At 43.2% G+C, this 24,702-nt stretch overlaps 1 protein-coding gene across 2 annotated transcripts in view; it reads left to right on the top strand.

Moving 5' to 3' along the window:
• LOC143765059 (paralemmin-1-like) overlaps positions 1–24,702 on the top strand; it is a 220,337-nt gene that overhangs the window by 138,672 nt on the left and 56,963 nt on the right. For both annotated transcript variants that reach the window (XM_077251346.1, XM_077251337.1), the window contains exons 2-3: positions 11,339–11,419; positions 16,009–16,139. In XM_077251346.1, coding sequence (XP_077107461.1) covers positions 11,339–11,419; positions 16,009–16,139 — 212 coding nt within the window. The remainder of the gene's footprint in view (positions 1–11,338; positions 11,420–16,008; positions 16,140–24,702) is intronic.

The raw sequence follows: 24,702 nt of genomic DNA, 5'->3' as shown, positions 1-24,702 counted from the left end.
GGTGCTTGCACCATCCCGCTTGAGTTCCTTCCTAGGTCTGATGATCGGAGCCTGATGGCTAGAGTAAGGAATCTGACGACCGCAGCCTGGTGCCTGGATATGGTGTCCGATGTCCGGAGACTGGCACCGCTGCCTGGTTATGTGCCATCCGTGTCCCAGCTGATGACCTGGGCCACCACCCCGGTGTCCCGATGTCATGCCTGTGTTCCGATGTCCTGACTGTGTCCTGATGTCCAGCGTGTGTCCTGAAGTCCTGATGTCCTGCTTGTGTCCAATGTCCTCATGTCCAGCCTGTGCTTAGAAGTCCTGATGTCCAGCCTGTGTCCTGATATCCTGATGTCCAGCCTGTGTTCTGATGTCCTGATATCCAGGTTGTGTCCTGATGTCCTGCCTGTGTCCTTATGTCCTGCCTGAGTCCTGATGTGCTGCCTGTGCCCCAATGTTCCCCGGGGTCCACCCTGTGATGACCTCTGTCCTGGGTTGGTGTCTGATGAGCTGCTGAGCTTGTGCTATGCCTGAGGCCTGAGAGAGAGGCCATCCTAGTATGCCCATGCCAGATGATCCTGGACTGCATCAACCCGTGATGACCCCTGCCATTGTCTGAAGTCTGTCCGAGGTCGGTGTCTGATGTTCTCCCGCTGAGCCTGTGCTACACCTGAGGTCTGAGAGAGAGGATGTCCTAGTATGCCCATGCCAGATAACCCTGGAATGCATCAACCCGTGATGTCCTCCTGCCTTCGTCTGTTTCCCTGAGATGTGTTCCCTTCCTAGATGTGCAGAATCGGAGCCTGGCATAGTTATGTTCTGTTTATGTACTGTGATTTCGTTTGAGTAAACTTTATGTTTCTTCATACCTGAAGTTGTGCAGTGTTATCTAGTTCTGCATGTCGCCATCTTATCCAGAAGCTCAGCTGCCACAGACCCTGCTCGCTGCCCTTTCCTAGTCTGGGTAGGTCCAGGTTCCCTTCTGTGGTCCAGTGGGTCCACATTCCATTTCCACCTGGGACGCTCTCCCCACATCGTCATGGTCTGGCAAAGTGGGGGCGTCGGCTGGGCTGCGTCTGCGGTCGCAACCGTAACAAATTGTTACAGACAGAAACTTAAAATAAAAATCCAGAATATCAAATTCTATGATTTTTACATAATTAATTTGCATTTTCTTGCATTTGATACAGTAGAAAAACAGAACTTAATATTTGGTACAAAAACCTTTGTTTGCAATTACAGAGATCAGACTTTTCCTGTAGATCTTGACCAAGTTTGCAATCACTGCAGAAGGAATTTTGGCCCACTCCCCCATACAGATCTTCTCCAGATTTTTCAGATTTCGGGGCTGTCCTTGGGCAACATGAAGTTTCAGCTCCCTCCAAAGATTTTCTATTAAGTTCAGGTCTGGAGACTGGTTAGGCCATTCCAGGATGTTGAAATGCTTCTCACTCAGCCACTCCTTAGTTGCCCTGGTTTTGTGTTTTGGGTCATTGTCATGCTGGAAGACTCAGCCATGATCCATCTTCAATGCTCTTGCTGAGGGAGGGGATTGTTGGCCATAATTTTGGGAATACATGACCCCATCCATCCTCCATTCAATACAGTGCAGTCGTCATGTCCCCTCTGCAGAAAAGCTCTCCCAAAATATGATGTTTCCCCCACCATGCTTCACGGTTGGGACTGTGTTCTTGGGGTTGTACTCATCCTTTTTCTTCCTCCAAACATGGAAAATGGAGTTGATACCAAAAAATTCCATTTTGGTCCCATCTGATCACATGACCTTATCCCATGCCCACTCTGAATTATCCATATGGTCATTGGCGAACTTCAAACTGACCTGGACATGTGCTGGCTTGAGCAGGGGACCTTGCAGGCCCTGCAGGATTTTAATCCATGATGGCGTAGTGTGTTACTATCGGTAATGTTTTAGACTGTGGTCCAAGCTCTCTTCAGGTCATTGACCAGATCATCCTGTGTAGTTCTGGGCTGATTCTTTACCTTTCTCAGAATCATCCTTACCCCATGAGGCCAGATTTTGCATGGAGCACCAGACCAAGGAAGATTGAAAGTCATATTGCGTTTCTTCCATTTTCTAATATTTGTGCCAACAGTTGTTGCCTTTTCATCACGCTGCTTGCCTATTTGCCTTTTGTCCTATATCCCAACCTAGCCTTGTGCAGATCTGCAATTTAGGTCCCTCGTGTCTTTAGACAGCTCTTTGGTCTTGGCCATGGTGGAGAGGTTGGCATGTGATTTATTGAGTCTGTCGACAGGTGTCTTTTATATAGGTAACAAGTTCAAACAGGTGCAATTAATACAGGTAATGAGTATAGAGTAGGAGGGCTTCTTAAAGAAAAACTAACATGTCTGTGAGATCCAGAATTCTTGCTGGTTGGTAAGTGATCAAATACTTATGTCATGCGATAAAATGCAATTTAATTATTTTAAAATCAATGTGATTTTATGGCTTTTATTTTAAAATTTTGTCTCTCACAGTTGAAGTGTACCTACAATAAAAATTACAGACCTCTCTATTCTTTGTGAGTGGGAAAAGTTGCAAAAGCGGCAGTGTATCAAATACTTACTTTCTCCACTGTAGAAAACTGCGCATCAGAGGGATCAGATTTGGATGTCTAAACCAGGGAGTGGAATCAAAGGGATTCCAACCTTAATAGCTGCACAAAGGTTTGGACTTTCCCACAGGGAATCTTCAGATCAATGCCCCAGTATACTTTCTGCCAATAATGGCTAATATGAGGATGTTTTTAAAGTATTGGACACTTTTTCTTGTTAGTGCAGCTTTTCTTACAGAATGGCAAGCACTTTTTTTTAAACCTTGTTTTTATTGAATACAAAGATTTTTTCTTACATACATATATCCATGCAAGCATTATTTGAGGCACATGTATTGAAATATCTATGCTGGAGATTGCATTGGTTCACAGGACAATAAGTCAAAACAAACACAAAAACTGGGGAGAGGAAAAAAGGGGGAGGAAAGCAAGTCAGAAACAGGCATAGTTTTTTTCCATTAGACACTCAGCATGTGTGACTAACTTTAAGCTCAGGACTCAACGACACCAAAATACACCCTCAACACCCAGAAGAGTCTCTCTGAAGCAGTTATCAGAGAGACATCACTGTACAAGTATCTCCCCTAGTAGTAGCTGCTCTTGGTACCAGACCGTCAGCTGAAAACAAGTTGCAATGTCATCCTGGATGCGTTGTGGAAGCAGAGAGATTAAACTTTCCCAAGTTTTGAAAAAGGCCTGCACCCTTCCCTCTTTATGTAAAGAGGCCTCAACCCAATTCACCTGGGGCAGAAACATCAGGTTTTTATTAGAAAGATCTTGAAAGGAGAGGGGCATGGTCCTGGATCCATGTCTGAAAAATGGCCTTAGTACTAGCTGCCGCCACTAAATGCAGTAGGCCCATGCCCCTGGAGAGCAGTTGTATTTATATGGTTTTAAGTATACAAATATGGCCCATAAGGGTTCGTCAGGAGCAAAGTTTGTCAGATGTGTAGCCATTATATGCTCAGAGGTGCTGGTCAGTTTGTAAGGAAAGCTCCACTAACAGGACTAAGTCTTTGTTTCCAGTACCAAGAGAGAAGACACAATTTTTAAAACAAGCACGGAGTCAGGACTGGCAAAGTTCTTGCAACACATATAAAATTCAGAAGGTCAGGATAGTTAGCAGACAGAACATAATGGTCAGGAAAATAACAGGTCAATACCGAATTGCAAATCAAAAGATATAACGTTACACCCAACAGGAACCTACAAGTCCCTATTGCTCAGGCAGTGAATGATAGGGAATTGTCCCTCTTGGAATCATAGTATGGTTGGATATTGGCTATGGATACTGAATTTTGGTGCAGGCTGGACCTTTAACCTCTTACCGACATCGGGCGTACATTTACGCCGATGTTTTGAACAGCTGATATGTGTCCGCAATAGCCGCGGGCAGAATCGCGATCCACCCACGGCTATCAACCAGTTAAATGCCGCTTTCAAACTCTGACAGCGGCATTTAAATTGCATTTCCTGCCATTGAACTGGAAATACACACACCAGTGACCCCCATCATGTGATTGCGGGTCACCAATGTGTTGGCATGACAACCTGACGTCTCCTGGAGACCTCTATGGTTGTCAATGCCAGCTTGCTGTGAGCGCCACTCAGTAGTCTGCGCTCACAGAAAGTCAGTAAATCTGCTATATAGAGGCTATCTGAACATTGCCTCTATGTAGCAGAGCTGATCGGGCTATGGCAGCTTCTAGTCTCCTATAGAGGCTATTGAAGCATGCCAAAAGTAAAAAAAAATGTTTTTAAAAATATAAAAAAAAATAAAAAAATAAAAATATTCAAATCACCCCCCTTTCGCACCATTCAAAATAAAACAATAAAAATAACATCAAACATACACATATTTGGTATAGCCGCGTTGAGAATCGCCCGATCTTTAAAAAAAAAAGGATTAACCTGATCGCTAAACAGCGTAGTGAGGTGAGAAAAAAATTCAAAAAGTCAAAATTACATTTTTTTGGTCGCTGCGACATTGCATTAACCCCTTAAGCCCCGAGGGTGGTTTGCACGTTAATGACCGGGCCAATTTTTACATTTCTGACCACTGTCCCATTATGAGGTTATACGGTAACTCTAGAATGCTTCAATGGATCCCGGTGATTCTGACAATGTTTTCTCGAGACATATTGTACTTCATGATAGTGGTAAAAGTTCTTTGATATTACCTGCGTTTATTTGTGAAAAAAATGGAAATTTGGCGAAAATTTTGAAAATTTCGCAATTTTCCAACTTTGAATTTTTATGCCCCTAAATCACAGAGATATGTCACACAAAATACAGTACTTAATAAGTAACATTTCCCACATGTCTACTTTACATCAGCACAAATTTGGAAACAAAATTTTTTTTTGTTAGGGAGTTATAAGGGTTAAAAGTTGACCAGCAATTTCTCATTTTTATAACACCATTTTTTTTAGGGACCACATCACATTTGAAGTCATTTTGAGGGGTCTATATGATAGAAAATAACCAAGTGTGACACCACTCTAAAAACTGCACCCCCCAAGGTGCTCAAAACCACATTCAAGAAGTTTATTAACCCTTCTGGTGCTTCACAGGAATTATTGGAATGTTTAAAAAAAATGAACATTTAATTTTTTTTCACAAAAAATGTACTTTAGCTGCAATATGTTTTATTTTACCAAGGGTAACAGGAGAAAATGGACCCCAAAAGTTGTTGTACAATTTGTCCTGAGTACCCCGATACCCCATATGTGGGGGTAAACCACTGTTTGGGCGCATGGCAGAGTTCGGAAGGGAAGGAGCGCCATTTGACTTTTCAATGCAAAATTGGCTGGAATTGAGATGGGACGCCACGTTGCTTTTGGAGAGCCACTAATGTGCCTAAACATTGAAACCCCCCACAAGTGACACCATTTTGGAAAGTAGACCCCCTAAGGATCTTGTCTAGATGTGTTGTGAGAGCTTTGAACCCCCAAATGTTTCACTACAGTTTATGACGCAGAGCCGTGAAAATAAAAAATCATTTTTTCCTACAAAAATGTTTTTTTTAGCCCCCCCAAATTTTTATTTTCCCAAGGTTAAGAAGAGAAACTGGACCCCAAAAGTTGTTGTCCAATTTGTCCTGAGTACGCTGATACCCAATATGTGGGGGGAACCACCGTTTGGGCGCATGACAGAGCTCGGAAGGGAAGGAGCACCATTTAGAATGCAGACTTAGATGGATTGGTCTGCAGGCGTCATATTGCATTTGCAGAGCCCCTGATGTACCTAAACAGTAGAAACCCCCACAAGTGACCTAATATTGGAACCTAGACCCCCCAAGGAACTTATCTAGATGTGTTGTGAGAACTTTGAACCCCCAAGTATTTCACTACAGTTTATAACGCAGAGTCGTGAAAATAAAAAATCATTTTTTTCCTACAAAAATGTTTTTTTAGCCCCCCAAATTTTTATTTTCCCAAGGTTAACAAGAGAATTTGGACCCCTGAAGTTGTTGTCCAATTTGTCCTGAGTACGCTGATACCCCATATGTTGGGGTATACCCCTGTTTGGGTGCACGGGAGATCTCGGAAGAAAAGGAGCACTGTTTTACTTTTTCAACGCAGAATTGGCTGGAATTGAGATCGGACGCCATGTCACGTTTGGAGAGCCCTGATGTGCCTAAACAGTGGAAACCCCCAATTCTAACTGAAACCCTAACCCAAACACACCCCTAACCCTAATCCCAACCACACCCCTAACCCCAACTCCAACACACCCCTAACCCTAATCCGAACCATAATCCTAACCACACCTCTAACCCTGACACACCCCTAACCCTAATCCCAACCGTAAATGTAATCCAAACCCTATCCCTAACCCTAGCCCTAACCCTAGCACTAACACTAACCCTAGCCCTAACCCTAGCCCTAACCCTAGCCCTAACCCTAACCCTAACCCTAGCCCTAACCCTAGCCCTAACCCTAATGGGAAAATGGAAATAAATACATTTATTTAATTTTTCTTACTTTTCCCTAACTAAGGGGGTGATGAAGGGGGGTTTGATTTACTTTTATAGGGTTTTTTTTAGCGTATTTTTATGATTGGCAGCCGTCACACACTAAAAGACGCTTTTAATTGCAAAAAATATTTTTTTGCTTACCACATTTTGAGAGCTATAATTTTCCATATTTTGGTCCACAGAGTCATGTAAGGTCTTGTTTTTTGCGGGACGAGTTGATTTTTTATTGGCAACATTTTCGGGCACGTGACATTTTTTGATCGCTTTTTATTCCGATTTTTGTGAGGCAGTATGACCAAAAAACAGCTGTTCATGTATTTCTTTTTTTGGGGGGGGGCGTTTATACCGTTCCGCGTTTGGTAAAATGGATAAAGCAGCTTTATTCTTCGGGTCAGTACGATTACAGCGATACCTCATTTATATCTTTTTTTATGTTTTGGCGCTTTTATACGATAAAAACTATTTTGTAGAAAAAACAATTATTTTCTCATCGCTTTATTCTGAGGACTATAACTTTTTTTTTTTTAGCTGATGATGCTGTATGGCAGCTCGTTTTTAGCGGGACAAGATGATGTTTTCAGCGGTTCCATGGTTATTTATATCCGTCCTTTTGATTGCGGGCTATTCCACTTTTTGTTCGGCGGTATGATAATAAAGCCTTGATTTTTGCCTCTTTTTTTTTTTTTTTTTTTTACGGTGTTCACCGAAGGGATTAACTTCAGTTTTACAGGTCGGGTCGTTACGGACGCTGCGATACTAAATATGTGTACTTTTATTATTTTTTTTATTTAGATAAAGGAATTTATTTATTGGAACAGTATTTTTTTATTATTATTATTATTATTTATTTAGGATTTTTTTTTTTTTTTTTTTACACATGTAAATTTTTTTTTTTTTTGCCTTGCCCCAAGGGGGGAAATCACAGTAAAGTGACAGATCACTGATCTGACAGTTTGCTGTGCACTGTGTCAGATCAGCAATCTGACATGCATAGAAGGGAGGCTTCCCGGCGCCTGCTCTGAGCAGGTGCTGGTAAGCCACCTCCCTGCAGGACCCGGATGCAGCCCCGCGGCCATTTTGGATCCGTGGCCTGCAGGGAGAAGAAGGTAGGAGACCCTCGGAGCAACGCGATCATATTGCGGTACTCCGAGGGTCTCAGGGAAGCCGGCAGGGAGCCCCCTCCCTGCGCGATGCTTCCCTATACCGCCGGAACACTGCGATCATGTTTGATCACAATGTGCCGGGGGATAATGTGCCGGGGGCGGTCCGTGACCGCTCCTGGCACATAGTGCTGGATGTCAGCTGCAATAGTCAGCTGACACCCGGCCGCGATCGGCCGCGCTCCCCCGTGAGCACAGCTGATTGCGCTGGACGTACTATCCCGTCACTGGGGATTAAGTCCCAGGTCACCTTGACGGGATAGTACGTCCAATGGGATTAAGGGGTTAAAATGCAATAACGGGCGATCAAAAGATCGTTTCCGGACCAAAATGGTATCATTAAAAATGTCACCTTGGCTCGCAAAAAATAAGCCCTCAACCAACCTAAGATCACAAAAAAAATAGAGACGCTAATAGTATTGGAAAAAGGCGCAATTTTATGTTCTTTTAACAAATTTTGGATTTTTTTTTCACCATTTAGATAAAAAAGAACCTAGACATGTTTGGTGTCTATGAATTTGTAATGACCTGGAGAATCCTAATGGCAGGTCAGTTTTAGCATTTATTGAACTTAGTAAAAAAGCAAAGCAAAAAACAAGTGTGGGATTGCACTTTGTTTGCAATTTCACCGCACTTGGAATTTTGTTTCCCATTTTCTAGTACACTACATGGTAAAACCAATGGTGTCGTTCAAAAGTACAACTCGTCCTGCAAAAAACAAGCCCTCACATGGCCATATTGATGGAAAAATTAAAACGTTATGGCTCTGGGAAAAAGGTGAGCGAAAAACAAAAACGCAAAACCGAAAAAAGCTCCGGGGGTTAAGGGGTTAAGAGACCTATTGGTGGGGCATATGCACTTGAGGCTGCACTAGAGGTCCCAGTAGAAGTGTGCAGCAGCAACAAGCAGGAAGGCACGCTTGAAGACAAAAGTGCCAAACAGCACTTAGAGAAGTGTCTGGGAAACAAGCCTGACTAGAGTCTACAGTAGAATCATTTCCAGTATATGATTTATCAACAACATGTTCCTAAGTTGTTGGACTTTTTTTTGTCTCTATCTGTTCCCGTGTATCCAGCTTTACATAGCTGAATGGGCTTGGTTTTCCTGTTCTTAAACTATCAAACTAAATTGCCCTGCAACATTTGCTTTTCCCCAATGCTGCAGAGCCTGCCTACTCTGTGCTCTTGACTAGCCAAATACACTTTGAGCTATCATTAAAGGGAACCTGTCACCCTAAAATCGAAGGTGAGGTAAGCCCACCAGCATCAGGGGCTTATCTACAGCTTTCTGTAATGCTGTAGATAAGCCCCCGATGTATCCTGAAAGATGAGAAAAAGAGGTTATATTATACTCACCCAGGGGCGGTCCCGGTACGATGGGCATCGCGGTTCGGTCCAGGGCCTCCCATCTTCTTACGATGACGTCCTCTTCTTGTCTTCACGCTGCGGTTCTGGCGCAGGGGTACTTTGTCTGCCCTGTTGAGGGCAGAGCAAAGTACTGCAGTGTGCAGGCGCCAGGCCTTTCTGACCTTTTCCGGTGCCTGCGCACTGCAGTACTTTGCAGCGTGCCTACGAGAAGAGAACGTCATCGTAAGAAGATGGGAGGCCCCGGACCAGACCACGACGCCTATCGGACCGGACCACAGCGGGACCGCCCCTGGGTGAGTATAATCTAACCTCTTTTTCTCATCTTTCAGGATGCATCGGGGGCTTATCTACAGCATTCCAGAATGCTGTAGATAAGCCTCTGATGCTGGTGGGCTTAGCTGATCTTTGATTTTGGGGATGACGGTTCCCTTTAAGCTAATCTGAGTGTAGAATTGACCTCATGCTTCTGTGCATTCTCTGTACAGTACCATGCCTGACCAATTTTATCTGCCATTTAAATCAGTATAGTTGATTCTGTTTTTACATCATTGTTATATAGTTTCTCTCAGTTCAACTCTCCTGCACTCCTCTAAAACAGACCTTATAACAACTAGGCAGTACACAGTTCAGCTGTGTTTGTTGCCGACTGCTGACAGATGCTTTCTTGATGCATATGGCAGAGGATTATCTTTTACCATATGCATCAACAGAACAGTGTTTGCAGTTTTACATCACTGATCGCAAGAGGCAGCACATCATTGATTTTCCAGGAGGCTACAAACACAGCTCTGTGTTGGATTTCCTAGTAAGTAGATGCTCCATTGTGGATGCGTACAGGAAAGCTGAGCTCTGAAAGACCCCAGCTAGTAATGAAATAAAAACAAACAAGCGTGTATAGTGATGTAGAGGGCAGAAGATAAAATCGGTCAGGCACGGTTCAGGAGCATACAGTGTACAAAAACATGAAGTGTACTGTAAAGGTAGAATACACTCTAGAGAAACTGCAGTCACTACACATGATTGACCAGGAGCTGTGGAGCTACAATAGGAAAACAGGGTACATGGAACCTGGTGGGTCATCCTTCAAAGAGTAATAATTGCAAAATAAGACAGATTTAAAAAGGACTTGCATCAGCACAAATGAATAAATATATGTGTCCATTATTATAGGATTGCATTGTGATTTTATAAATAACTCATTAAATGCTTGATCATTCTATTAGGTGAAGCACTGCATGGCAACTGCTACTGCAGTGCAACAACACAGCACTAAGAACCACACAGCAACCTGAAAATTCTCCTGCCTCAAGGGAAAGAACCATTTAATAAGAACCCATTTCCTCGGAAAATGCTATTTACCTGCTGATATATGGTTATGTTGCCTATAAATAGAACTACTGTGCTTTTTACCTTACTGATAGTGTGGCTACTAGGAGAAAAAAATTGAGTCAAGGGGGTGCATGGAGTGGCTACAGTCACTGCTCACTCTACTGTGAGCACTGGCCGTGAGCACTCTGATTGACATGTCAATATAAGCATGGGGCATGCTTACAGTCCCTGCTCACAGTATAATGAGCGATGAATAGAATTGCTGCATGCATGCCCCCATGACTGAAAGCTGGCAGCTCTGGGAGGATATTAGTTGTTTTTAGTAAGGAAGCATTGTAAGGCTACATACCCAAAGATTAGTCCTATATCTGCAGGTAAAAAGCGTTTTCCGAGGTGACCAGTTCTCTTTAGAAGTCCGAGGAATATTTGGTGCTGTTGGTTTGGGCCTAGGTTTGCTGCAGTGGTGCGTACTCGAAATCGGTTCACCTTCTCTCCGCCCAAACCATCATCACCAGATATGTAGCACTGGTTTGTTACTGGTATTGGTACATGTACATTATTCATCTGTAGACATTTGTTGCTGCCTTTTTCATCTTGCCATGTGGCTGTTTCCAAATATAAGGGGAGAAATTCAGGCACATTCTAGTGTGTAGGAACCTACCAAGTGATCAATACCATGTTTTTATTGGACTGCTGGAAAGCTCTGGTATTAGAGCCTGTGACATAACACATGAATGTCCCTTTAAACTGGGAGTGCAGCAGCAGCTATCAGTGCGAGGGAGCTGGTGGCTTCCTCTCCATGTCAGTGTATAGCAGGGAGTCTTCTACATAGCATGTTCTATCCCCGGGAAGAGCAGAGCTAGCACATGCCAACAGCTGCCGAAAGGCAACCACAGCTGTACATTTTCTCATCTCTGTCTTTTCTTTCCTTCTCTTGCAAAGGAAAAAAGAAAACGCCAGGCTGCGATTGAAGACAAAAGACAACAGCTTGAAGACCAAATTCTCCAACTGCAGCACCTAAAGGTAAGAGCTCACAGTAGAGAAGAAGCCCTTCCACCCATCATCCATGTTCTACATGAAGCAAGCATGTATTTCTTACATGCAGCATTGACAATGGAGGGAATGAAGCGTCTGCCCTAATCAGGAACATTGCAAGTGAAAGGCTGTAATGAGAACGCTGTCATATCTGTGATATATATGGATCTGGCATCCAAACCAATCATACTATATTGGTATATATATTCTTAGAATATTCGGATGTGTCTGTATCTTTGCAATGCCTTCATTATAGTAATGTGTTTTATGTCAATTTCCAGGGATATATTATATAACAGCAACTTTTTTTTATGGCCTAAACATACCGGTAAATTTTTAAGGGTCTTTCCATAAAACAGGATACGGTGCCATAGTGTATAAAGGGATTATTGTAAGATGCTTTCATTTCCAGAAGGATATAAAATGCTCATTATATCAGCTTGTCACCCACAACGCCGTGTTTGCAATTCTGTGTATTTTGTAATATTGCTTTACAGAAGCAGGGGCAGGTTACGCACCATCTGTGTTTCATGGCAGGTGTGTACAGAGGAAAGGTGAATGCATATATCTGCTGTTTTACAGTAATAGTCATGTATGGATATTTCAAGACACCAGGTAGATGGTGTCTATTGCCATGAATACCTGAAGGAAGAGACAGTTTCCTAGGCTAGAATTACAAAAATAGGCTCATCTACAAAATACCAAGTTGCCTAGAGAGTGCTAAAGAGGCGTTATGGGCTGTTGCAGTATCGAGGCTTATTAGATTAAAGGACATCTATCAGCAGGTTTTTGTTATGTAAAATGAGGCCAGCATGTGGTAGGGGCAGAGACCCTGATTTCAGCAATGTGTCACTCATTAGGCTATGTGCTCTTGTTTCAATACAATGAGTGTTTTATCAGCAGGAGAATATCACTGCCCGGACTTGTATCAGCGTGAGACCTGATCCGACCACTCCCACAGCATCGATTAGCAGCTTACTGTCAATATACAGTACAATGTACACAGAAAGCTGTGGTGTGGGCAGGATAAGCATTCAGAGCTCTGCTACATTCTACATCTAAAAACTCTGATTGTATCACAACTGCTGCACACAGTAAACTAAGGAATATATAATTGGAATCAGGGTCTCTGTGCCTGCATTACACTGTTCTCAGATGAGGTAGCAAAAACCTGCTGACAGATTCCTTTTCAGTATATGTATGGAAACTATGGAATTCATCGGTGGTGAGGTGAAATGCAGTTTATAGTTCATAGACCACTGTGATTATAGGGATCAGCTCTCCAAGCATTATTTTTACTGCAAGCTTCTCGTTGACTTGTGCTTATACAGAACAGCCAATATAAAGAAGAGCTGCTGTATAAAGCATGGAGACGAGGCAGAGCATCAGCTAAAGCTTTAGGTTCAACAGGAGATGTATTAAAACTATATGACTATAGCTGAACCTAAATACAACATTCTTAATTTAAAAAAAAGAAAAATTATTTAAAACCTAAAAAAAAGACCTTTTCCTATTTTGAAAAAAAAACCTTAACAAAGCATATTTGGTATCGATGCATCTGTAAAACTCAGATAATTGATCTTTCAAATTACAAAATTACCTAACCCATTAACCAACCACATGTGTGTATATATATATATATATATATATACACACACACATACATCTATATATAGATAGATGTATCTATCTATCTATATATATATATATATATATATATATATATATATATATATACACACACAGTATATATATATACTAGAATGCCTTAAAAAAGTATTCATACCCCATCAAATTTTTCCACATTTTTCATATTATGCATGCATGGCCTCCTCATTCCTATCCTGGTATGCATGGCACCCTGATCCCTATCCTGATACAAATGAACCCCTCATCCCTATCCTGGTATGCATAGCCTCCTCATCGCCATCCTGGTATGCATGGCCTCCTCATCCCTATCCCGATATGCATGGCCTCCTCATTCCTATCCTGGTATGCATGGCTCCCTCATCCTTATCCTGGTATGCATGGCCCCCTCATCCCTATCCTGGTATATATGGTCCCCTCATCCCCATCCTGGTATGCATGGCCTCCTCATCCCCATCCTAGTATGCATGGCCTCCTCATCCCTATCCCGGTGTGCATGACCCCCTCATCCCTATCCTGGTATGCATGGCTCCCTCATCCCTATCCTGGTATGCATGGCCCCCTCATCCCTATCCTGGAATGCATGGCCCCCTTATCCCCGTCCTGGTATGCATGGCTCCCTCATCCCTATCCTGGTATGCATGGCCCCCTCATCCCTATCCTGGAATGCATGGCTCCCTCATCCCTATCCTGGTATGCATGGCTCCCTCATCCCTATTCTGGTATGCATGGCTCCCTCATCCCTATCCTGGTATGCATGGCCTCTTCATCCCTATCCTGGTATGCATGGTCTCCTCATTCCTATCCTGGTATGCATGGCACCCTGATCCCTATCCTGATACAAATGACCCCCTCATCCCTATCCTGGTATGCATAACCTCCTCATCTCCATCCTGGTATGCATGGCCTCCTCATCCCTATCCCGGTATGCATGGCTTTCTCATCCCTATCCCAATATGCATGGCCTCCTCATTCCTATCCTGGTATGCATGGCTCCCTCATCCTTATCCTGTTATGCATGGCCCCCTCATCCCCATCCTGGTATGGATGGCCTCCTCATCTCCATCCTGGCATGCATGACCCCCTCATCCCTATCCTGGTATGCATGTCCTCCTCATCCCTATCATGGCCTCCTCATCCCTATCCCGGTATGCATGGCTCCCTCATCCTTATCATGGTATGCATGGCTCCCTCATCTCCATCCTGGTATGCATGACCCCCTCATCCCTATCCTGGTATGCATGGCCTCCTCATCCCTATCATGGTCTCCTCATCCCTATCCTGGTATGCATAGCACATATCAGAAAAACATTACAAAAAAAGAAACCATCCTACTTGCCTTAATGACTTTTGAGTTTTCATTGGCTGTAAGCCATAATCATCAAGATTAACGGAAATAAACACTTGAAATACATCACTCTGTAATGACTCTATGTAATATACGAGTTTCACTTTTTATATTGAAGAACTGAAATAAATTAACTTTTTGATAATATTCTAATTTTGTGAGAAGCACCTGTAAATCCTTTTGTACAATTAAATTATCCCCTTGTGTGTGGATTACCTTGTAGAGTTTAGTTTCTTCTGCAAATATTTTATTTTTACTTTGTATCTCTTCTACAAGTTCCTTAATAAATGTTAAAAATAAGAGGGCCCAGAGTGGGTTTTTATTAATAACCATCCTCTGTTTCTAGGATTACACATATTTTCCCTTTGTCTAAATGTTCTCATTTTATGTACCAACCATTCTTGTGGCACTAAATGCTTTTGAAAAGTTCAGATAATCAACATGGCATGGCCTTACCTACATACATGGCATGGCCTTACCTAGGTTTGGTTTGGAAATTACATCCTAATAGAAGATGATCAAGTGTGGTCCATTTATTTTGTTGTAAAAAAAACCAAAACAAACAAGCTACTGTTTACTCGCTCTCCCCAGGCCCAGGGTTTCACCACTGTCCAGGGCCGTTCTTTGGACCCTCACCTCGGTCCACTGGCCTCTGTTGTGCTCCACATTGAGCATTTAAGAATCAATCCGAACACACACCTCAGTCTTCAGATTGTTATCCCAGACTCTAGTTTAGTGTTCTCCAGCTCCTGTGCACATTGTGCTAACCGGCTTCTATACCTGCTGCTCTGCTAACTTCTCTTTAAGCTTCCTGCTGTTTTCGGAACTCCTATGTGTGTTATTTCTCCCCATGTGCCATTGCCAGCTGCACTGACGCCCTGGGTTTGTGTACTCACCTGGACCTTGTGCTTAGTGGGTCCATGTCATAAGATGAGCCTTACGCTCAGCGCAGGTTCTTAACCTGTGCCCCCGATGTCTTTTATTATCTGCGGCGCTGACGGTGTATCGACAACATTGCAGCTAGTTGGTGACCTTGTTGGATCTAAACGGCTCAAGCATTGTGTCTGCCACTGTGCTAGCCCGGGGAGGATGAGTAAAGCACAGTTTGCTTGTTTGTTTCTAGGTTTGTATGTTTGTTTTTTTAAACAAACCACCACCTCAGGACAGGAGTTTTTCCAAAAATTGGAAAACCTCTTTAATGTCATGGTTCACTTCTAAATAGGCAATGTTGTAACGAAGTAACATAAACTTAAATAATTGTTTCTCCTAATTCTATGTGTATTTTTTTCATGTCAAAGAATGTTCTGATGAAGGTCCTGTGATGGATTGAAAACTTTCAACAACCCTTTTTTTTGTCTGGATGCATAATAAAAGGAACTCCTATTGTTCACATTTTGAGTGCCAAGTTTGTTATATTACGTTTGGTGAGAGTGTCACTGTCAATAAATATGGTATACCTATAATTTATAAATACAAAAGAAGATTTTGTTGCATATAATGTGTTGCAAGGTGATTGCATATTTTGCAGTTCTTTATTTTTTACTTTCACCTTTGAATATCTATCCTTCTGTCTTTATTCCAGTCTAAATCCCTCAGAGAGAAATGGCTTATGCAAGGAGCACCAGCAGGTTCAGCGGAAGAGGAAGAGGCTAGAAGGAGACAATGTGATGAAGATGAAGAGAGATTGAAGTTACTTGAAAAAAATGTCCAAAGGTAAATAAGATAATGCGTTACATCGTATGTGTTCTTTTATAATCTCCATCTGTTAAAAGGAAAATCATCCAATGAAAGAGCAAGCAGTGAAACACCGTCTGTTATGTAATATCACTAGCTAAATGCTGCATACATTGAATATAATAAAAACAGGGTGCAGTTAATGACAAGAGTTTTTACCCATGATTTGTATAGATCCTGCCAAGACCATGGCCACATTCCCCAACCCACGTTTCACGCTATTATCGCTTCCTCAGGGGGCGTTAGTGTCAATCTGTTTCCATCATTAGGTTAAGTTCCTATGATGAGTGTTTGACATTGCGTATTTTCTCTGCCCAAAAAACGCAGTGTCTTATAGTTCCAGCAAAGAGGGTGATTTGTTTAAAAATCCCTTTGCCACCGTGCTTTTCTTTTGTTATGCAGCATAGACTGGCCTGCGGTGTACGTTTCAAATGCCGAACATGTCAACTTTTCTTGATATTACACTGAGTTTTACGAGTAGAATTTCCCCATAGAATTGTATGAAAGGCGAACAACACATGACTGTATCAATAGTTTTATTTAGAACATGACATACTAAAAAGAGACAATAACTGCAGCATCGAAAAGCTATAAAAACTCATGTAAAAAAACGCAATAAAAAACACAAGTAACTCAATTTACCTAATTAGTACAGAATTGCTACAGAAAATCTGCAACATCAAAAACTCATCAAATACTCATAGATGTAGCTTTAGAGTCCTAATACTTTTTTATTGCCCTTCCTTGAGCGATTTATGTCCTAAGTGGAAATGCTAAATTACAAAATGCAAAAGATATTTTGTGCTGTATTTGACAATCGAGCAAAATTATTAAAAGAAAAAGTTTTTAGATTATCTGTTCTCTCTTCATTTGTGATGTATACAGCAGTCACAGTGTCTCCTATGTGATGTATACAGCAGATTCTGTGTATCCTATGTGATGTATACAGCACAGTCTCAGTTATCTTATGTGACGTGTACAGCACAGTTTCAGTACATCCTATGTGATGTATACAGGTACAGTCTCATTTTATTATACAGTATATGATATATACAGCAAGGTCAGCAGAGTGTTTGTTTTTATATGTCATGTGTGCAGCATAATCGCAGTGTATCCAATGTCAAGTATAGAACAATCTCAGTATAATCTATGTGATGTAAACTGCAGAGTCTCAGTGTATCCTATATGATTTATACTGCAGAGTATCAGTGTATCATATGTTATGTATACAGCAGTCTACATATATCCTATGTGATGAATCTTCATCCTGCAGTCAATATATCACTACTCTTTTATAAAATTATAGGTTAGATTTTTAGCAATTTTAAAGGAAAAATTGGCTTTGCTGCCCATAGCAACCAATCACAGCATAGTTTTCATTTTACATGAGTAGAATAAAAGACAGTTTCTGTATCTTGAGTTGCATGGAATATATGCAAAAGGAAGAGGACATATAGTGAGTGATGCATGGGAAGTAGAAGACTCCTGTAGTAAGCAGGAAGTCATAAACTGACTTTCTATCTCAATATTAGGTCAAGAAAGTCCGTGCTAGGCCCCACAGGCTTAAAAGGTAGGCTGGCATGATGCGGTTAGTGCAGGATTCTGAGCAAGGGGAATGAAGGCAGCAAAGGGGTTAAGTGGTCAGAAGAGGGGGAGTGTCATGTTAAAGTGGAGAGCCATTTGGGGGCTGCATCAATGAAGCAATCTACCACCCTCCCTCCCTTAACTTTTTTTACCTTCATCATTGGGACATGTTCAATACCACTGGAAGTTGTTAAAAAATAAAGTTGTTGTTATATGTCATAGCAGCGGGGGCAGGGGGGAGGTCCTTGAAGTTTGTGGATGTGGCTAAAGGCGGATTGAGGGGGGAAGGCCAAGAGGTTCTGGACTCCCCAGTTGGACTTAAGTAGTTATGGGCAGTAGAATAATCCCAGGTTGAAGGAATGAAGGGCCAAGGGGTGGTGCAATATGTCATTTGACAGGTTTTCTAACAGGTGCCTCTGAGCTGGTGCTTAGTGGCTAGAGGCAAATTACAATCTGAGTCAAGATGGACATAGTATACAGGTTTTTGTACGTGCTTCGAGGACCACCTCTCCAATTTTTTCCGATATGGTTAAAAAAAAATTGGTTTACGTTGTTTTTAATAAAAGGCTGCTGTGGGCAATTAAATCCAGTTTTGGTGTACATTTTTTTTATTTCATGGGGTATGTCAGAGGTTAAGGAGCATGTAACAAAAGACTTGCCTACAGAGCTGTGGAGTTGGAGTCAGTCGGTGTCCGTTTTGGTGGAGTTGGAGTTGGAGTCAGTATAAAATGAACAGGCTCAGACTCCTAAAATATATAATAAATTGGGTTCAGTAGTTCAGTGCAGGATGTGCTGTAAATATTTTCATAATAATTTGGAAAAGTGATGAAATATCCTAAAAATGTCTGTTCTATTCCTAAATCTCGGCTTTTAGCGGAGATGAATCTGTGCTGCACTTTATGCACATGTTCAGTAATGAGGCAGTGCTGTGGGGTCGGAGTCAGTAGTCAGGGAAATTGAGGAGTAAAAGTCGGTGGTTTGGCTTACCGACTCCACAGCCCTGCTTGCCTATACCCTTTGTCATGTACTGGACTAGTTGTCAGACTGAAGATCACATGACGCAACTTCCTATGAGGGAGGTAAAGGTGTCCAAATGCTTTTTTAATAAGCAAAGAAGCAGATCTAAAGCCAAAAAACTGGAGAAGTATTATTGTGTTTCTTCTTTTTAGAAATTATTTCTTGGTGTATGTAACAAAAACTCTCCAAAAATGCACAAAACTGCTTTGTGTGTACCTGGTCTTCTGTATTCAAACCCTAATAAGGCCAGGTTCACATTACATTTTGGTCGTCCGTTAGACGGACGACGTTACACCGCGGCATAACGTGGTGTAATGCAGTCCGTTAACGCCGTCATTACTTCCTATGTCGGACGCATCGCTAGCGCATGCCCACAATGGGTGTGCGCTAGCGATGTGCCGTCATTGAGCGATGGATCCTGGGACGCGGGCTGCAGCGTTTCCGGGTCCATCACTGCTAGCGCAGATAGAGCATCTGCTAGCTCTATCTGCGCTAGTGCGATATAATACCGGCACTTGCATTAACAGCAGCCCATTAACGCATGTGTTGAACAGGCTGCTGTTAACGCAATGTGAACCTAGCCTAAAAGGAACCAATTCTCCTTGCTGAAACAATAGCATCGCAAGGAGAAAGTATATAGTACCTTCAATAATTATTACAGCCATGTCGAGTGAGTATTTGGGGTACATAGGCAGCCATAAGGAGCTTTGCAGGAGAGGCTTCTGGTATCATTTGGTTGATTTGTCTACTGTGCTTGGCGCTCTGTTGGACGCTTCTCATGGCTGAGGGAGACCCTGCAGTCCCCATTATTTGAGATTCATGTTGAAGGGGTTATGCAAAAACAACCCATTTTTTACTTTTTTTACCTGGTAAGTAGACATTACAAAAGTTGGTTTTAGTACTTAGACCTTCACCATGGATGAGAAGTATGGGTCATTAGTTTCTATTTTTGGCTAGACACTAGCAGGCCAATGATGAGCTGTCCTTGTTTACAGGCTTAATGGGGACTTCACAAAAATAGCCAAAAACAATCTTTCATCTGTATAAATAGCACTATTCCTCACCAACAAAATGCGACCTCGTAACATCCCTTAATTCTTTCCCAGATCCTTTTCCATTCTTTAGAACTCACTCCTTTTTCTGTGAGCACCAGCCAGAGCAGATTTATGAAATGTGATGCTTTTTTTTGCTGTTTCATTTATTTCTTTTCGTTGCTTGTCTTCGCTCTTCACCCATGTTAAGGAGTTACTAGAATTCCTTCTCTGCAAAGAAAAGCAGTGCTGAAATTAATTACTACCATCAGATGCTTGTGTTCACCATATGACTGTCTGCTACATTGTGCAGTGCTTCAATTAATATAACAGCCTGCCTACATGACACTGCCCACGCCAGCAAATGCCTTCTGCTAACAGAGGAATCTCTGGATCAGCCAGATATGGGGCTTTACTCCTCAATAATAAGCCTACTTTTATCTGTCTAACGGGGACATTGTGTCATTACAGGAAATTCATGCACAGAAGAACAATCTTCACAGCATTGCAATACAGGAGTTTTGCTTTCCAATAGGCATGCATTACAGTTTGTTTTTTTTTAAATAGGACAGCTTATACAATTTTTATCCACATAAAGTACATTGAAGCATGCTTAGTGTAAAGGTACCGTCACATTAAGCGACGCTGCAGCGATATAGACAACGATGCCGATCGCTGCAGCGTCGCTGTTTCGTCGTTGTGTGGTCGCTGGAGAGCTATCACACAGACAGCTCTCCAGCAACCAACGATGCCGAAGTCCCCTGGTAACCAGGGTAAACATCGGGTTACTAAGCGCAGGGCCGTGCTTAGTAACCCGATGTTTACCCTGGTTACCAGTGTAAATGTTAAAAAAACACTACATACTTACATTTCGGTGTCTGTCGGGTCCCCCGGCGTCCGCTTCCCTGCACTGTGTAAGCGCCGGCTCTAAAGCAGAGCAGTGATGTCACCGCTGTGCTTTGCTTTACGGCCGGCACTGACACATTCAGTGCAGGAAGCTCTGAGCAGCAGCGCGGACGCCGGGAGACGTGACAGACATCAGAAGGTGAGTATGTACTGTTTTTTTTACTTTTACAATGGTAACCAGGGTAAATATCGGGTTACTAAGCGCGGCCCTGCACTTAGTAACCCGATATTTACCCTGGTTACCATTGTAAAACATTGCTGGCATCGTTGCTTTTGCTGTCAAACACAACGATACACGCCGATCTGACGACCAAATAAAGTTCTGGACTTCTAGCTCCGACCAACGATATCACAGCAGGATACAGATCGCTGCTGCGTGTCAAACACAACGATATCGCTATCCAGGACGCTGCAACGTCACGGATCGCTATCGTTATCGTTGTTAAGTTGTTCAGTGTGAAGGTACCTTAACGCTCGTGCCCCCACAAACCAGACTTACCCTGGAGGGGTGTGACTAAGCGGCCATCTTGGTGTTCACTGGAGCCTCTAGTGGTGAGGTCAGGCTTGTGCGGCAGGGAGCTGCCAGGTACAACTCCAGGGCGGCGTCTGGCACTAGCAGCTGACCCCATAGAGGGCAAGACACTGTAACGACAGGTGGAGGCGAGTACTGTAGATAGCTGATGTATAGACTGGCAAGTACTGGCAGGCATGAGTGATGTACTGGTGGGCACGGCTGACACTCTGGCAGGCAGGCAGACACAGTTCAGACTGGAAGGACAGAAACTGTTTCAGAAAGGGCTGGGACACTGGCAGGTACGAGTGGGATACAGGGACAGGAAGGAATCAGTTCAGACTGACAAACAAGGAGCCGCAGATGTGGAGCAGGAGCAGAGCCGCAGATATGGAGCAGGAGTAGAGCCGCAGATGCGAAGCAGGAGCAGAGGCACAGATGTGGAGCAGGAACAGAGCAGAATGTGCATGAGGCAGACAGGACCAGATTCACACAAGTACTTACAATGAAGCAACAAGTCTACACTAAGGTCACAAATGTTGTGCAGAGACAACAGAATAGAGGTAGGTACTGGTACAAATACTGAGAGTTTAAGGAGTAGTAACAAGGTCAGAGAAGCAGTGTAACGAAGGCTCCGTCCTAGGATACAAACAGGTTCAGGAATTGGACTTAGTTCCGACAAGGTGAAACACAGGTACTAGTTCAAGATACATAATTCAGGACTGGGTATACAGCCCCCAGGGTGGTGGAAACAAGACAGGCGAGATACAGGTATAGAATTGGGTATACAGCCCACAGGGTGGCAGAAACAAAATAGGTACAGACCTGAGTATACAGCCCACAGGGTCGCAGAAACAGGACAGGATCTGGGAACTCAGTAGATGAGCAGAGAGAATGTTGCTCAGGGATCTTCCCATTGGTGGAGATGCCTTAAGTACTAGGTGCCTCTTGGCAATAGGCTGGGGACACATTAGGAATGTGCACACTGTCTCTTTAAAAATCAGGAAGATCAGGCGCCCCTGCTCTAAGTATACAGCCAGGAAGTATGCACACAGCAAGCAGAGAACACGTGGTTTATAGCATGCTGTCGGCAGGGGGCAAACCTCACTGCATGGCCCGGCGTGGTGAGTAAGTCGGTGTATCAGCATGGTGGTAGATGGGATGTCATGCACTGATGCAGGGATGTTACACTTAGTTGGGTACTTTATACCATCTCCACCTCTAGAACTACTGTTTTTAGTGCTTCTAGGAAAAATCTATTGCATGATTTATCAACTAGTATGGGATTACATTAAAGGGCCACTGTCACCCCCTCCAGCCGTTATAAACTAAAAAAGCCACCTTGTGCAGCAGTAATGCTGCATTCTAACAAGGTGGCTCTTTTAGTTTTTGATTCAGTTAATCCCTCAATAAAGCGTTTTAAAATTTGCCCTAAATACCTGACTTTGTACCTGGAGGCGGTCCGAATCGTCCTCTATGAATCTCCCAACGGCCGTCACTCTTCTCTTCAGGGGCGATGGTCGCCGCCCCCTTCGCGCTGTTTCTTCTTAAATCCGGCGCCTGCGCTGTGCGTGCCTGCCTGGGGCCTGCGCAGTGTTCATTGTCAGTCACAGCTCAGATCCAGGGTGCCTGACTACGCCTGTGCGGCCACCCTGTTGCTGAATCCCCGGCCCGCACTGTGTTATTCATTATGCACAGTGCGGGGCTGGCATTCCTGGGCATGCGCACTGCGCTGTTCAGGCGCTCCCCCATCTCGGACGCTCCCCCTGCTCCCCCGCCTTCCAGCATTGTTATTTGCGGCTGCCTCATTACAAACGCTGGTGAGGATTAGTGTATATTGCGGCAACCTGCATCTGAGCTGTGACTGACAATGAAGACTGCGCCTGCCCCAGGCAGGCACGCACAGCGCAGGCGCTGGATTTAAGAAGAAACAGCGCTCAGGGGGCGGCGACCAGCGCCCCAGAAGAGAAGAGTGACGGCCGTTGGGAGATTCACAGAGGAGGCTTCGGACCGCCTCCAGGTACAAAGTCAGGTATTTGTGGCAAACTTTAAAAGGCTTTATTGAGGGATTAACTGAATCAAAAACTAAAAGAGCCACCTTGTTAGACTGCAGCATTACTGCTGCACAAGGTGGCTCTTTTAGTTTAGAACGGCTGGAGGGGGTGACAGTGGCCCTTTAAAATTATGGTTCTGTATTATGGGACGAACAATCAAATGCATAGCTCTTAATCGTCTCTTCTATCCTGTCTGCTCCTGCAGTGATTTTACAGTGCACAGCAGATGAATTTCAGGCTTTTCTTCTCTCTGCAGTGGGTACGGAAAATATTCAGAACCCTTTAAATTTTTCACTCTTTGTTTCATTGCAGCCATTTGGTAAATTCAAAAATGTTCATTTTTTTTGTCATTAATGTACACTCTGCACCCCATCTTGACTGAAAAAAACTGAAATGTAGAAATTTTTGCAAATGAGAAAAACTGAAATATCACATGGTAATAAGTATTCAGACCCTTTGCCCAAACATTCATATTTAAGCCACATGCTGTCCATTTCCTTGTGATCCTCCTTGAGATGGTTCTACTCCTTCATTGGAGCCCAGTTGTATTTAATTAAACTGATAGGACTTGATTTAGAAAGTCACAAACCTGTCAATATAAGACATCACAGCTCACAGTGCATGTCAGACCAAATGAGAATCATGAGGTCATACTAACTGGCCAAGGAGCTCAGAAAGAAAATTGTGGCAAGGCACAGATCTGGCCAAGGTTACAACAGAATTTCTGCAGTACTCAAGATTCCTAAGAGCACAGTGGCCTTCATAATACTTAAATAGAAGAAGTTTGGGACAACCCAGAGGCATAGCTAGGGTTTCAACTTAGGGGGGGCGAAACATCTGAGTGGGCCCCTAACCAGCTAACCCTGATTACAGTTACGGTTGCGCACTCTAATTGTGAATATAGGGGAACCTCAGAATATGACCGCACTTTTATTGAAAATAAATCTATATACAAAAACGAACATTGACTTTACCGCCATATTGTGACCATATGCAATTTGATGGCCACAATACTCTGAGTGCCCCTATAACAATGATGCTTAAGTGCCCACTTAACATTTAATAATGTCCCCTAAGTTCCCCCATGTACTGCTCCATTACACACAGTATGGTGAGATTAAAGCTTCCCTATACACAGTCTAAGGCCCCCACAGCTCCCCTATACACCGTATGATGGACCCGAAGCTCCCATATACACAGTATGAGCCCAATGCTCCCCTATACACAGTATGATGGGCCCGCAGCTCCCATATACACAGTATGATGGACTTACAGCTCCCATATACACAGTATGATGGACCCGCAGCTCCCATATACACAGTATTGCAGCGCCCCAGAGTCCTGGTCGTTGCAGTACTGTGGCTCCGCCACTAAGGGGAGCCATGGTACGTTCGATGGCACTGAAGGAGTTCTTCCAATCAGGTATCACAGACACCAAT

Source organism: Ranitomeya variabilis, chromosome 1 (genome assembly GCF_051348905.1).
Source record: "Ranitomeya variabilis isolate aRanVar5 chromosome 1, aRanVar5.hap1, whole genome shotgun sequence".
Classification (NCBI taxonomy): Eukaryota; Metazoa; Chordata; class Amphibia; order Anura; family Dendrobatidae; genus Ranitomeya; species Ranitomeya variabilis.
The sequence above is the reverse complement of the archived record's forward strand: the minus strand, read 5'-3'. Positions and strand labels throughout refer to the sequence as shown.